The sequence below is a fragment of the Chrysochloris asiatica genome, unplaced genomic scaffold (genome assembly GCF_000296735.1).
Source record: "Chrysochloris asiatica unplaced genomic scaffold, ChrAsi1.0 scaffold00069, whole genome shotgun sequence".
In the NCBI taxonomy this organism is placed as follows: domain Eukaryota; kingdom Metazoa; phylum Chordata; class Mammalia; order Afrosoricida; family Chrysochloridae; genus Chrysochloris; species Chrysochloris asiatica.
Window position 1 is genome coordinate 2,891,318 of NW_006408587.1, and position 15,785 is coordinate 2,907,102.

At 42.4% G+C, this 15,785-nt stretch overlaps 1 protein-coding gene across 1 annotated transcript in view; it reads left to right on the forward strand.

Moving 5' to 3' along the window:
• Window positions 1-10,150: 10,150 nt before the first annotated feature.
• Window positions 10,151-15,785, forward strand: part of SVEP1 (sushi, von Willebrand factor type A, EGF and pentraxin domain containing 1) — a 247,462-nt gene continuing 241,827 nt past the window's right edge. The window contains exon 1 of the mRNA XM_006864679.1: window positions 10,151-10,681. Coding sequence (XP_006864741.1) covers window positions 10,151-10,681 — 531 coding nt within the window. The remainder of the gene's footprint in view (window positions 10,682-15,785) is intronic.

Here is a 15,785-nt window from a genome sequence, read left to right on the forward strand (position 1 = left end):
TGAAAGGTCAGTGGTCCAAACCCACTCCTCAGAAAGTCTGTACTGGTTCACTATGAGTCAGAACTAACTTGATGGTACTTAACAACAAAAACAACATAAACATGTACGGAATTTTAAATAAAATAAAAAAATATATAAGATAAACTCATTAGGCATGTAAGACTTAGTTTTCAAAATATAATTGTATAAGATTTTAAATAGAGCAAATGGTTTAAGTGAACCCAGATTCAGAGACTTTGGATATAAAGTTGATTTATAAGATATGGGAATTTATATTTTACAAGCAACAACACTTATTTTTTCTAAAGTTATGGTACATTTTACAGTGTATCATTAGGTCACAATGAAATTTCAGTTAGAACAAAAGATGTACAGGCCTGTTCTCTGACCTCAATAAAATACAACTCAAGGGTTGATAAAATATGGGTTAACAAAATAAATAATTGAAACTAAAATAAGAACATCAAAATAAATAATTCATTTTAATATTTCCTGAGTCAAAGAGAAAAATAAAACTCCAATTACAGATTGTTTAAAAAATAGTAATTATAACACTACTCATGATATTTAACTAATGCTGTATTCAGTAGAAAATTATACCAGTAAAAGTTTTATTTACAAAGGAAAACAAATAAAATATTCAAGTCAAGTAACTAGAAAAGACCCTACACAGGGTCTCTGTGAGTCAGAACAAACTCAATGACACTTAACAACAACAACAACAAAAGATACACAATATAACTGCAAGTGTACATATGTTTATGTAAGAGTATACACACACACACACACACAAAAGGTTTTCAAAAATTTCAAAAGGTCTTCAAAAATTTATTATATTTTAATTCAATTTTTTCATGCATTTTCTGAAGGCCCCTCATGTATGAGGGTAAGTTAAAAAAAAAAAAGAAAGGATTGCTGCTCGTAATCCCAGCTCATACATGCATGGGTTTATTCCAAATAAAACATGTTTAAACGTGTCTGTGTCATCAGTGGATGGCTGCAGACAAGCTCTTTCAGAAATACACTTGTCTAAGTCTTATTAAGTTGTCTTCAAAAAAAAGGTCCAGTCAAAACAGTGGCTTTCCAGGGTGTCTGTTGGGTCAGTTACATTAAAGACAGAGAGGTCAGCTTAGAAGCTTAGAAGGCAAACTGTTTTTAGAGATTCCAAGGGGTAATATCGATATGCTTACAAAACAATCACAGCGGCTTATTATGAAGAAGTTTTTTTTTGTTTTGTTTTTTTGTTTTTAATTGCATTGGTGAGAGAAAGGCCAGGAAAGTTGCACCAAAAAATTTATTTCTACCACAACCATGCACTTGCTCATTCTTCATATAGCAAGGGCTGTTGTAGGGGAATCTCACTGGGAAAGTCAATAGTAGTAGGTAGTTGGGAGGAAACGACCAGAATTTGGAGTAATACTGAGCCAGCAGATGTTAAGTGAAAGGTGGACAGTTCAAAACTAAAAAGTGGGGCCTTGGAAGAAAGTCCTGGAAATTTGCTTCCGTAAAGGTTGTTGTTAGGTGCCACTGAGTTGGTCAGACTCATAACGACCCTATACACAACAGAACAAAACACTGCCCGGTCCTGTGCCATCCTCACAATTGTTGTTACGTTTGAGTCCATTGCTGCTGCCACAGCATCAATCCATCTCCTTGGGGGCTTCCTCTTTATCGCTGACCCTCCACTTTATCAAGCATGACGTCCTTTGACAGGGAGTGGCCCTTCCTGATAATATGTCCAGAGTGTGACAGAAGAAGTTTTGCAGTGCTTGCCTCCAAGGAGCACTCTGACTGTACATCTTCCAACACAGACCTCTTTGCTCTTCTAACAGTCCACAGTACTTTCAGGATTCTTCTCCAACACTGTAATTTAAATGTATCGATTCTTCTATAGTCATCCTTATTAATCACCCAACTTTCACGTATATATGAGGCAATTAAAACTACCATGGCTTGAGACAGGTGCATCTTAGTCCTCAAACTGACATCTTTGTTCTTGAACACTTTAAAGAGGTCTTGTGCTGCAGATTTGCCTAATTCAATATGTTGTTCAATTTCTGCATGATGCTCACTAGTTGTTCCTAATTTCTAGAGAGTCAGGAGACCTCTGGAAAAAGGGCACCAATAACTCATAGGGATTGTACCATAAATATCTTTCTTAGCAGAGCCTGAACACATTAGCACATGGAAAGTACTTTTGATTACTTGTAAGAATCTGACAGTATTCAATCTGTAAAAGTTCCATTGATGACCAGTGCTTCCTCAAAAGTTGTCTGGGCAGACATGGCCACTCTTGCTTGCACAGCCCACTTTGTGTCATGGGTGAGGGGCTTAAATGGGACCCTACAAACTGCTGGTGTGGTGCTATAGTATAAGCACAAGATAGGCGATTCAAACCCACCAGCGGCTCCTCAGAAAGCCTGCACAAGGTTGCTATGAGTCCGAACCAACTCCACGACACTCAACAACACTTACTGCTGGCTTTTCCCTAACCAAGTAGGTCAATTTAGGTGGGCTGGAAACTTACGCACTGCATGCCTTACCTGCACCATAGCTGAGGAGAGTGAGGAAACTTCCTTTCCCAGCTATTTTACAACCCCAGCCAAAATGATAAACACCTCTGGTAGCGTAGTGATTGTGAGTCAGGCTGCTAACCTCAAAGTCAGCAGTTTGAGACTACCAGCTGTTCCATGGGAGAAAGGTGAGGCTTTCTGCTCCCGTAAAAATTTACAGCCTCAGATACCCTATACAGGGCCACTATGAATTGGAACCGATTCCGTGGAACATAACCACCACCACCATGAGCCCAAGTGATTAATTGTATCTTTTTAACCTGCGAACAAGCATCAGCCTGCTAACAAGCACCACAACACTCATGGAAGCAGCAGCCAGGAAATCAAACAACGTATTGCATTAGGCAAATCGGCAGCACAAGACCTCTTTAAAGTGTTTAAGAGCAAAGATGTCAGTTTGAGAACTAAAGTGCTGCTGCCCTAAGCCATGGTATTTACAATTGCCTCATATGCATGTGAAAGTTGGTCAGTGAATAAGGAAGACTGTAGAAGAATTAATACACCTGAATGTTGGAGAAGACTATCAAAAGTACCATGCACTGCCAGAAGAACAAACAACTCTGTTATAAGCCGTACAAAAAGTATGTTTCTTAGAAGCCAGGATGGCGAGACTTAGCCTCTTATGCTGCTGACATATTATTGGGAGGGACCAGTCCCTGGAGAGGGACATCATAGTTGGTAAAGTGGAGGGTCAGCAAAAAAGAGGAACCTTCCCCCGCTCCAAAGAGATAGATTAGTACAGTGGCAGTAGCAATGGGCTCAAGCTTACCAACGATTGTGAGGAAGGTGCCAGACGGGGCAGTGTTTCATTCTGTTCTGCATAGGGTTGCTTTGAGTCAGAATTGACTCGATGGCACCAAACAACAACAACAAGAAGCATCAAGGAAGTGCAGTAGCTCCGTTTGACAAGCACTGTACTGTGAACCACAAGGCCCATATTTTGAGCCCATCAGGCACTTTGTGAGAGAAAGATGAGGCTTTCTGCTTATGCAGATTGAAAATGCCTCAGAAACCCTATTCAGGGTCACCAAGTTGGAACAAACTCAAAGGCACTTAACAACAACAACAAGTATCCGGCCTCAGAGATGAGGTGATTTGTTCTAAGGCCTAAAAGTGCCAGAAGGGTGAGGAACAGAGAAAACCACATCTGCTTGCTTGAGCTTGTAAGGAAGAGTCTTTTCTTCTCAAGTCATAAATCTGAAAGCAGAGTCTGAATACAACCCACAAGAGAGAAAAACACTGAAGACCCCAAATAATTCCTGATTTCTCATTCCAAGCCTTTTAGAGACCTGCTCCACCCTTGCCCTAAGCTAAGAAATCTCTTTTAGGTAAATAAGGAGAAGTTGGGTGCCTTGCAACCAAGGATTTCTAAAGTAATTGCCTTCCTCCCTGGGCTGTTGTGGGGAACACATGAAGTCATGCACCTACTAGTTGCCATGGTGCCTGGTACACAAAAGCCCTGAAATGCTCACTCTTAATGTGTTTGAAACAACACAGTCAATGAAATTTGGAAAACTTTCTATTTTCTTAAGTCTTAGCTCAAATGAGGTCTTATTCATTCCCCAGGCCTTTTTTCTCCTTGCTTCTCTTCTCATCTTGCAATCATCCTACTGCTTTTGTTATTATTTACAAAGCAATCTTCTTTTCTGATAGCCTTTGAGCTTCTGGAGGACAGGAACTGAGTCTTATTTGTCTTTAAATCCTCATTACTTTCTAGGACACAAAGGATATTCAATGGTGGTGGTGGTGGTAGTGGTGGTATGCCAAGGAGACGGTTCCAACTTGTAGTGACCTTGCATAGGGTTTCCAAGGCTGTAAATCTTTATTGGAGCAAAAATCTCTCATCTTTCTCCTGTGAAACAGCTGGTAATTTCAAACTACTGACCTTGAGGTTAGCAGTCTGACTCATAATCACTACGTTAAGCTCTTTGGATGCACAATAAACTTATAGAAAAACAAGGGTTGAGAGAGTATTCATGGTCAGTGTCATCAATAATATCAACAAACATTTATTAAGTACATGCTATGTTCCAGGATGGCCAAACTTCATCTCATACTTCAGACATATTGTCAGGAGGGACCAGTTGCTTGAGAAGGATATCATGTTTGGTAAGGTGGAGGTCAGAGAAAAAGAGGAAGACCACCCCCAGTGAGATGGATTGGCAAAGTGGCAGCATCAATGTGATCAAGCTTGGCAACAATTGTGAGGTTGGCCCAAGACCGGACAGTGTTTTGTTCTATTGTGCATAGGGTCACTATGAGTCGGTACCAACTCGATGGCACCTAACAACAACAACAATGTTCTAAGCACTATCCTAATATGTTCACTTTTAATCATTTAATCTTTACAGTAACACTTAATATGTTATTATTATTACAGGTGAACAAATTGATGTCAAAGGCATACAGTTAGTAAATGGTGGAATCAAGATTTCACCCCAGAAAACAGGTTCCAGAGCCATAACATTTGAACATTGTGCTGCCCCTCATTGAAGACATTCCATTAGATAGTTATTGTTGTTGTTAAGTACATTCTAGTCAGTTCTGACTTATAGCCATCCTGTATAGGGTTTCCAAGGAGTGACTGATGAGTTTGAGCCTCAACCTTAGGTTCAAATAAACCTAGTCGTTCAGTGCTTATCCTACAGCACCACATCAGGATTCCCCTATAAAACATCATTGTTGTTGTTAAATGCTGTTGAGTTGGTTCCAATTCATAGAGACCCTATATAGGGTTTACAAGGTGACTGGTGGGTTTGAACCACCAACCTTGTGGCTCAAACTAATCTTGCAGTCCAGCACTTCATCCTGCAGTGCCACAGAGTTAAATCATCAGACCTAGAAACAAAGGAAACATGAGCTCATTGAGTTCCATCATGAAATAGATGAAGACACTGAAGTCAAGGATTGTGAGTGACATGGTTCAGGTGGTTTATGTAACGCAGAAGCATATTGTAGGACTCCTACCTCACAAAGCACATGACCACTGTTGCAGACCGTGTAAGACTAATCAGCGGTTCGAGGCCCTCTAGGGCTGAGTGTAACAAATGAGGCCACTGGCAGTTAATGGCAAATTGCTTTCATATTAATATTCAGGTATATATATTAAATTAATACACTGGAGCCTTTGAAAATCCACAGATAAATGTGATATTTTCCTAAAGCCAAGACTAAAGGTTGCAAGGTTAAACCTTTCTCCAAAGGATTAACTAAAAATGTTTTAGCTACTTCACAGCTCTTTGTTCCATAGACAAAGAACCCATCCTCCCTAATCCTTTTCCAGGTGCAGCCCATTCACCTGGGCGTCTGGAGTCCTGCAGACCTGGTTCAGGAAGCCAAAGCAGCAGGACTCCGCCCAAGCTTTTGTCTTTAACTCTCATCTTCCCCCACCTTAGCTCAGAGGCTATAGATATGTTAATTGGGCCTGAGAATCCAAGTTGCTAGCCTGGGATTCGAACCAGCAAAGCACAATGTAAAGTTACCTGAATGTCTGGAAAAGTACTGATGTTAGCTGTACCTTGCCTAAGTCCCTCCCAGCTTGGTGTGAAGCTCCTCCCCTGAATAAAGCAGAGGCCCGGGCCTCCCCAGGTGTGCATTACTGGTTGGCAGGCATGGAGTAAAGATCAGTGCATTACTGGTTGGGAGGCATGGAGTAAAGATTGCAGTGCATTACGGGTTGGTAGGCATGCAGTAAAGATTGCAGGGCAGTGAGTTGCTGCCTGCAGAGGCCACGATGCCTGTAGTCCCAAGCTTGCCTATCAGTGATGTATCCACCCTGGCTTTGGGGTGCCTCTTTGTCTCTCTCTTTGTCTCCTTTTGTGTATTCTTGATATATATGAATCGCCGTCAGGTATCCTCTCCTCGTGAACTGAACCCCAATGTCGAGGCGGGTCCCCGACAGACTACCACCACCATCACCTGACAACTGGAAACCTGGTGTGGTGCTGTGGGTTAATGTGCTGGACTGCAAAGCTAGTTTGAACCACAATGTTGGTGGTTCAAGCTCACCAACTGCTCCTTGGAAACCCTGTATAGGGTTGCTATGGGTTGGAACCAACTTGATGGCACTTAACAAAAACAACAAAACCTCTCAACTGGAATTGCATACATACAAGACCCTGCCAATCAGGCAAAATGTACTCCTTCTTTGCACTTCCACCATTCTCATTGGGGTCTTGCTTTGGCAAAAATCACTCCGAGGTAGCAACTTGTGTTTCAAACTAGATAAAGTTCCATTCAAGGCCAGGAAAAGAGATGGATGTGGACCTCACCTGGCGAAATAGACCATGAACATATGAAAGAAGACTAAGGAACACTACTCATTGTTCATATTCCATTGTTCAGGTCTTCAAAGAAGACTTCCCAGACTTCCTGAGGGTCAAGTTTCTCTACCAATGTCTCCCTACAAGCACTCAGCATGGGAAACTACAGTTGCATATTTATTTGTATGAATATTTGGTCAAGAGTCATCTCAGTTTTGACCTTGTAAGTCCTGATGTGGTGCTATGAGCTAATGCACTAGACCACAAGGTTGGTTTGAACTGCAAGGTTTGAGGTTCAAATTCATCAGCCGCTCCTTGGAAACCCTACACAGGTTTACTACGAGTTAGAACTGCCTTGACGGCACATAACAACAACAACAAGTTCCTAGAAGCCCTGGTGGTAGAGTGGTTGATTTGTTGACTGCTAATGGAGGTTTCCTCTCCTCTGGAGAAAGGTGTGGCAATCTGTTTCTTTAAAGACTACAACCTTAATAAGTGTACCCACACTTGCAGATAATACCCACTTGACCTGGCTACAACAGCTGGATGATCAGAGCTCAAACAGAAGAAGAAAGAAGAGGGAAAAAAAAAAGAAGAATCTGACACAATTTGATAAACTTGATATACACCTATTTGAGCAACAGCTCAAAAGAGTGAACAAATCTTCACAGTGAGGATCATTCCCACCTCCAACGCACACAGAGAGGACAGGGATGGGCAACTTGGACATTGGCTATGCAGAATGGGGGGCTACAGAGGCAAGAAGTGACTAGCTTACAAGCTTTCAAGAGGGAACCTAGATTCAGAGAGTGTGGAGCAAGGTAGAATCTCCACTGAGTGGTATTCATTCTGCCTAGTCAGGGCTGATGAAAGGAGATGCAGATAGGTCTCTTGTAATACAATAGCAAATAATTATTATCAGGACTGATTGTAAGGGCTAGAAATGTAAAGGTGGATGTTTTTGGGGCAAAGGGAGGGGAGTGATTAACCTTACAGTCTAGGAACAGAGGTCCCTGGGACCATTGGAGGAGAAGAGCAGAGAATGGAACCCTACCCAGAGAAGCAGTGGTGCCAGGGATGGAGGCAGAGATGATGACATGGGGAGATGGGGCTGCTGGAGACTTTGGACCTGGAGAGGGAGAGGGGCGGTGTGTGGACAACAGGGGGGCAGACTTGCATGGGTGTACCTTTTGGTTGGTTGATGATGCATGGAGGGGATTGTGACCATGGCAAGGAAACAATGTGGGACAGGATCAATGTGAAGCTGATGTTCTCCCATGTGAACATAATTCACAATAAAGCATTAAAAAATAAAATAAAATAACTACTACAACCTTGGATACTCTATGGGGCACTTCTCCTCTGTCCTATAGGGTCATCATGAGTTGAATTCTGTTACATGGCACACAAGCTTCTTGAGGACAAAGTCCATGTCAGTTTTTCCTGGTGTCTAAAGGAGCTCTAGTAGCATAGTGGTTACGAATCAGGCTGTGAACCTTAAGGTCAGCAGTTCGAAACTACCAGCTGTTCCGCGGGAGAATGAGGAGGCTTTCTGCTCCCATAAAGATTTACAGCCTCTGAAACCCTGTACAGGGTCGCTATGAGTCGCAACTGACTCCATGGCACGTCACCACCACCACAACCAAATGTGATAGTCAAGGTTTTGTGTCAACTTGGTTGGGTCTGGATTTTCAGTGGTTTAGGAGTTAAGATGTATAATTCTCCATGAGGAGAGAATCAATTCTCTCATGATGATCAGTTCTGATGTTATGTAATCATCCTACGTGCTGTAAATCCTCACTTATTTGATGTTAATGAAGTCAAATGCAATCTACAGAATTAGACTGTATCTTCCTTCAGTCAATCTCTTTTGAAATAGAAGAGAGAAATGTGGGCAGAGAGAGAGAGAGAGAGGCCTACTACCACCAAGAAAGAAGAACCTGAACTGGAGTGTGCCTTTTGAACCTCCCGTACTGTGAAGCTCGAGACCCGGAAGAAGACTGATGCCAAGACCGATGGAGAACTACAAGAAATGCTGGGCCTACAGGCGCTGAAAGGAGACCAGGACCTTTTTTCACAATTTTCCCTGAATTGGAACTTCTAGCCTTCTAAACTGTGAGAGAAGAATTTTCAAGCCATCACTTGTAGTATTTCTGTTTTAGCAGCACTAGACAACTAAGACACATACGTACTAAGGCACCTTGGTGGCACTGAAGGATAAGCATTGGACTTCTAATCACAAGGTCAACAGTTCAAATCTACCAGCTGCTCTGCAGGAGAAAGATGAGGCTTTCTACTCCCATAAAGATTTACAGCCTTGAAAACTCTATACAGGGTGGCTATGAGCCAGAATCAACTGGATGGTAGTGAGGTTGTTGAGCACACACACTCATATAATGGGCACTCAAACAAATTTGTTGAATGAATGCACAAATGGACAAATGGTTGAATAAATAAATGAATGAGGCACCATAACAAGTATATATTTGAACAAATGCAACCCTCATGGTGGCTGTTTGAGGGGGCCACTTAGAATCCGTCACTTACTCCCACACGCTCACATATACTGTGCAGAAATCCCCATCAGTTAACTAAACATCTATTTGGTGAGGACTTTGGGGTACCCATGAAAAAAAAAGGAAAAAAAAAAAAAGGTGAGCAAGCAGTTTTTAAAGGATACTTTCAACTCCCTAGCCAGGCCGCGTGTGTGTTTTCGTCTACAAAGTGTTTCCAATTACTGTGGCACTCTCGGTATCTGGATCCATCTCCAGTGAATTCCTCTGCAGCTCCTGCCAGACATATGGGATCAATCAGGGCTTCGGCGCTGGTGCGCTTGCTGCGGGAATGTTGACAGCCTGACAGACGCGGGGCTCTGGTGTCATGGAATCTCCGAGTCTTTGGCTGGATCCCGAGCGGAGAATGAGAGGGGGAGGAGAGCGATAGAAGCAGAGATAGAGAAAGGAAAAAGGAGAGGGAGAGACGGAGGAGGGAGCAAAGGAGGAAAGCAGGAGATTTTTCTTGACTGCCCCCTTTCCTTCAAACATTTTATAGGCTTCAAGGGGAGAGGAGGAGAAGGAGGAGGAGAGAGAGAAGAAAAAAAAGATACAAGCGAGAGGGTAAAGAGCGCTCGCGGTTCCCTCTCGAGTCCCAGAGCTGCTGGAGGAGTCTTGATCTTGTCCCCTGTGTCAGATGAAAGGTCCCTGAGACTCGAGGCAGCTGCCCCAGCTCACGTCCCTCTGTGAGCCCGGCCACCGAGCACCTCTCCACGCCGGGGCCGCAGCCTGCGCTCCAGGCGGCCGCTCCGTCTCCAACGCAATGTGGCCGCGCCTGGCCTTTTGTTGCTGGGGTCTGGCACTCGTTTCAAGCTGGACGACCTTTCAGCAGATGGCCCCGTCGCGCAATTTCAGCTTCCGCCTCTTTCCCGAGACCGCGCCCGGGGTCCCGGGGCAGCTTCCCGCGCCGCCCGCGCAGGACGAGGACGCGACGGAGAGCAAAGTGGAGCGGATGGGCCAGGCGTTCCGGCGGCGCGTGCGGCGGCTGCGGGAGTTCAGCGAGCGTCTGGAGCTGGTTTTCCTGGTGGACGAGTCGTCCAGCGTGGGCCAAGCCAACTTCCTCAGCGAGCTCAAGTTCGTCCGCAAGCTTCTGTCTGACTTCCCCGTGGTGCCCACGGCCACGCGAGTGGCTATCGTGACCTTCTCGTCCAAGAACAACGTGGTGCCCCGCGTCGATTATATCTCCTCCCGCCGCGCTCACCAGCACAAGTGCGCGCTGCTCAGCCGTGAGATACCGGCCATCACCTACCGCGGCGGCGGCACCTACACCAAAGGCGCCTTCCAGCAAGCCGCGGTAAGGCGCCCGTCCCTCCCATATCCTACCCTGGCACCCAGGTCCTTCCCACCCGCCGCTGCATGGCCCTCTTTAGCACGGGGTTCAACCTTGGGCAAGGCATAACCTCCCCAAGCCAAGCGTCCCCATTCAAAAAACCAGAGACACACCTACCCACCTATTGTTGTGGGGGTCCAATGGGATAATGGGTTTTAAACGCCTAAATGTCAAACTCCATCTGCGTCCGCTTAGAGGATCCTATTAGAAAGGGAGCCTTACGTCGCTATCACTATCAACATATATACTTGTAGGACCAGGGGTGGCTTACCCAATAAATAAGGTAAGCATGGGCTTACTTGTGCTAATTTACTAACAGTTTCAGTGAAACTGTTCAACAAAGATTAGTAAGTAAGCACAAGTAATTTCATACTTAGCTTGCTTACTGGGTACTATGTCCCTGTCAGGAATTGTACATTTGAAAAGAGGTTTTGATGTGGGGTTGGGAGAGACAAGAATGCCAGCCATTATCTAGAAATAAAGCTTTAATGTGGTTTTTAAAAAAAAAAAGGAAAAAAAAAGAAACTGTTCACTACAGATTAGCTGTTGTTGTTATGTGCCATGGAGTCGGTTCTGACTCATAGGGACCCTGCATAGGGTTTCCGAGGCTGTAAATGTTTACAAGAACAGAAAGCCTCATCTTTCTACTGTGGAACAGCTGGTGGTTTCCGAACTGCTGACCCTGAGATTGGCAGCCCAATTCATAACCACTACGCTACCAGAACTCATTACGGATTAGTAAATAAACACAGTAAACACAAGTAAACCTTGCTGATTGGGTAAATGAACATTGGAATAAATCCTGTCCAAGCTGGAACAGGTGAGCTTGTGTGTAGGGGTAGGACACAGAGTAACCTGAATAGTTTCCTAATTCCTTTTTACATTATTTTGTACTTTTCATAGAAGGGACATGCCTTTTCTGTTTTTGCTTTGAACTTTTGAAAGCTTTTTTGAATCTGTAAGTCAATTCCCAATTAATGAGTTTTTGAAAATTTATTTCTTTTTCTGATAACAAAGTTATGCCTATTCAGTAAAAGAAAAATTTGGAGCATATAGTATGGTCTTACAGTGGTGGTATTATGTGTCATGGAGTCAGTTCTGACTCATAGCGACCCTGCACAGGGTTTCCGAGACTGTAAATCCTTACGGGAGCAGAAAGCCTAATCTTTCTCCAGCAGAACAGCTGGTAGTTTCGAACTGCTGACCATGAGGTTTGCAGCCCTATTGGTAACCACTATGTTATTAAATGTTTGGGGAATGAATGAAGCAAAAATCAGGAAGTAAAGAAACAAAATTATTCTATAATTCCATCAGTTAAAAAACTACTGCTTATAAATTATATTATTGAACTTTTCTCCAATATGTACATCCCTGAATGCTTTTAACCAAATGGACATCTTGCTATTTTGTAGCCTACATTTTAATTTATTATATCATTATTAAAATGTCCTATATTATTTGTATATTGTCCTGGTATGGCACTGTGAGTTAATGCACTGGACTACAAAATCGGTTTGAACTGTAAGGTCGGCAGTTCAAGCTCACCAGCTGCTCCTTGGAATCCCTATACAGGGTTGCTGTGAGTCAGAACCTACTCGATATGCCATCCTCACAACTGTTGTTAGGTTTGAGCCCATTATTATAGCCACTGTGTCAATTCATCGCCTTCGTTTCCACTAAACTTCTACTTTACTAAGCATGAAGTCCTTCTCCAGGGACTAGACCCTCCCCATAACATACCTAAGGTTACATGAGACAAAGTCTCACCATCCTCACTTCTAAGAAGCATTCTAGCTGTACTTCTGCCGTGATAAATTTGTTTGTTTTGGCAGTCTATTATACTTTCAATATTCTTTGCCAATACCATAATTTAAATGCATCAATTCTTCTCTGGTCTTCCTTATTCATTATTCAGCTTTCACATGCATATGAGGTAATTAAAAATACCAGGGCTTGAATTAGATGCACTTTAGTCCTCAAAGTGACATCTTTGCTCTTTAACACTTTAAATAATTCTTTTCCAGCAGATTTGCCCAGTGAAATACGTTGTTTGATTTCTTGACTACCGTTTCCATGAGCATTGAATATGAATCCAAGTAAAATGTAATCCTTGACATCTTCGATTGTTTCCTCGTTTATCATGATGTTGTTTATTGGTCCTGTTGTGAGGACTTTCGTTTTCTTTACACTGAGTTGTAATCCGTATTTAGGTTTTATTCTTTGATCTTCTTCATTAAGTACTTAAAGTACTCTTTGCTTTCAGCAAGCAAACATGTAATCTGGATATCACATGTTGTTAATGAGCCTTCCTCCTATCCTGATGGCATGTTCTTCATATTGTCTTGCTTCCCAGATTATTTGCTTAGCATACAGATTGAATAAGTAGGAACGGACATATCCTAACACACACCTTTCCTGATTTTAAACCATGAAGTAGCCCTTTGTTCTATTTGAATAACTGCTTTTTGCTCTATGTACAGGTTCTCCATGAGCACAATTGTTGTTTTTGTTGTTGTTGTCAGGTGCCATCGAGTAGGTTCCGACTCATAGTGACCCTATGCACAGCAGAACGAAACACTGCCTGATCCTGGGCCAACCTCACTACTGTTGCCATGCTTGAGTCCATCAATGCTGCCACTTGGCCATTCCATCTCATTGGGGGTCTTCCTCTTTTTCTCTGTCCCTCCACCTTGCCAAACATGATATCCTTCTCCAGTGACTGGTCCCTCCTGACAATATGTCCAAAGTATAAGAGATGAAGTTTGGCCATCCTGGCCTCCAAGGAGCGCTCTGGCTGCACTTCTTCCAAAATGCTTCTATTGGTTCTTTGGGCAGCCCATTGCACTTTCAATATTCTCCTCTAACACCATAACTCCAAAGGATCGATTCTTCTACAGTCTTCCATATTTACTGTCCAGCTTTCACATGCATATGAGGTTATTGAAAATACCATGGCTTGGGTCAGGCACACCTTAGTCCTCAAGCTGACATCTTTGTTCTTCAACACTTTAAAAAGGTCTTGTGCAGCAGATTTACCTTATGCGATACATCATTTGATTTCTTGCCTTCTGCTTCCATTAGAGTTGATAGTTGATCCAAGAAGAATGAAGTCTTGACAACTTCAATCTTTTCTCCATTGATAAGAATGTGGTTTATTGTGAGGATTTTTGTTTTCTTGACATTGAGATGTAATCCATTTCGAAGGCTGTGCTCTTTGATCTTCATCAGTAAATGTTTTAAGTCCTCTTCACTTTCAGCAAGCAAGGTTGTATCATCTGCATATCACAGGCTGTGATATGCAGATCTGGAAAGATCTGGAATCATAAAACCAAAAAGGAAGAACACACTCAGCATTTCTCAAGCTGGGTGAACTGAAGAAAAATTCAAGCCTCGGCTTTTGTTATTGAAGGATTCTCTGGGAAAATTATTGAATGATGCAGAAAGCATCAAAAGAAGAGGAAGAAATACAGAGTCACTGTACCAAAAGGAAATGACTAATGTTTCAACCATTTCAAGAGGAAACTTATGATCAAGAGCCAATGATACTGAAGGGGGAAGTCCAAGGTGCACTGACGGAATTGGCAAAGAACAAGGCACCAGGAATTGATGGAATAAAAATTGAAGTCTTTCAAGAAAGCGAGGTGGCACAGGAGGTGCTCACTCATCTCATGCCAAGAAATTTGGAAGACAACTATCTGGCCAACTGTTTGGAAGAGATCCGTATTTGTGCCCATTCCAAAGAGAGGTGACCCAATGGAATGCAGAAATCACTGGACAATCTCTTTAATATCCCATGCGAGTGAGCACAATTAGGTGTTAATATTGTCCAGTTCACTTTTAGCTGTTTTTTAAAATTTACATTTCCACTAGCAGAGTATTAGGATGTGGTGGCTCCATACAATAAACACTGGGCTGTGAACCACAAGGTCTGTGGTTCATATCCACCAGTCACTCTGCAGGAGAAAGGTGAAGCTTTCTACTTTCATGAAGATTTAAGGCCTCAGAAACCCTACACAGGGTCATTATACGTCAGAACAACTTGATGGTACTTAACAACAACAAGCAGGGTATCAGAGCAGTAGGTTTGCTACATGCTCACCAATATTATATACTATTATTTTCCATGATTTTTGACTAATTGATTTTGCCAACTCATGGCAACATCATTTGCATTTGAGTAGAACTATGTGTTTCCTAGGGGTTCCAATGGCTGAGTTTTCAAAAGTAGATTGTGAGACCTTTTTTTGAGGCATTTCTAGATGGTCTCAAACCTCCAAACTCTCAGTAACTTAGCACATTAACCATCTGCAACACGCAGGGGTTGTGATAGATGACTAAGAGTATCCTTTTAAAAGTTTCCATTAAAAGTGTTTTTTTGAGGATAAATAACTTTTTAATACACCTACTAGGTAGCATAATGGTTACGAGTTGGGCTGCCAACCTCAAGGTTAGCAGTTCGAAACTACCAGTGGCTCCATGGGAGAAAGATGAGGCGTTCTGCTCCGGTAAAGGTTTACAGCCTCGGAAACCCTGCGCAGGGTCACTATGAGTCAGAACCGACTCCACGGTACTTAACAACAACAACAACTAGGTATTTATGTTTTCCTGTGATAATTTCTTGTTATTTTGCAAGTCAGATGCATTTTTTCTTATTGATTTACACAAGCTCTTTACATAGTAAGGATGGTAACTTTTTTGCATATGTTTTTCCAGCTCACTTTCTTTTACTTCTCTTTTTTGAAGTGTTGATAGATAGCTGAGTTTAATTTCTATGTACTCAAATCTTCCAAATGTAAGACTCTGTATTTGCTTATATGTTTTGAAATCAGAGAAATCATTTTCCATTTAATCCTTTAATCCATCTGGAATTTATCTAGGTATGGTGTGATGAAGACACCTAACTTCATTTTTTAACATAGCTAACCAGATATCCAGGCACCATTTACTTCATAGTCATCCATTCTTTTCCAGTTTAATTATATGCCACTTTTAACACACATTCCAATTGAAGCAAACCAATGGTTTTCATTTATACAAATTTTTGTTTTTAAAGTTTTTAGTGTGAATT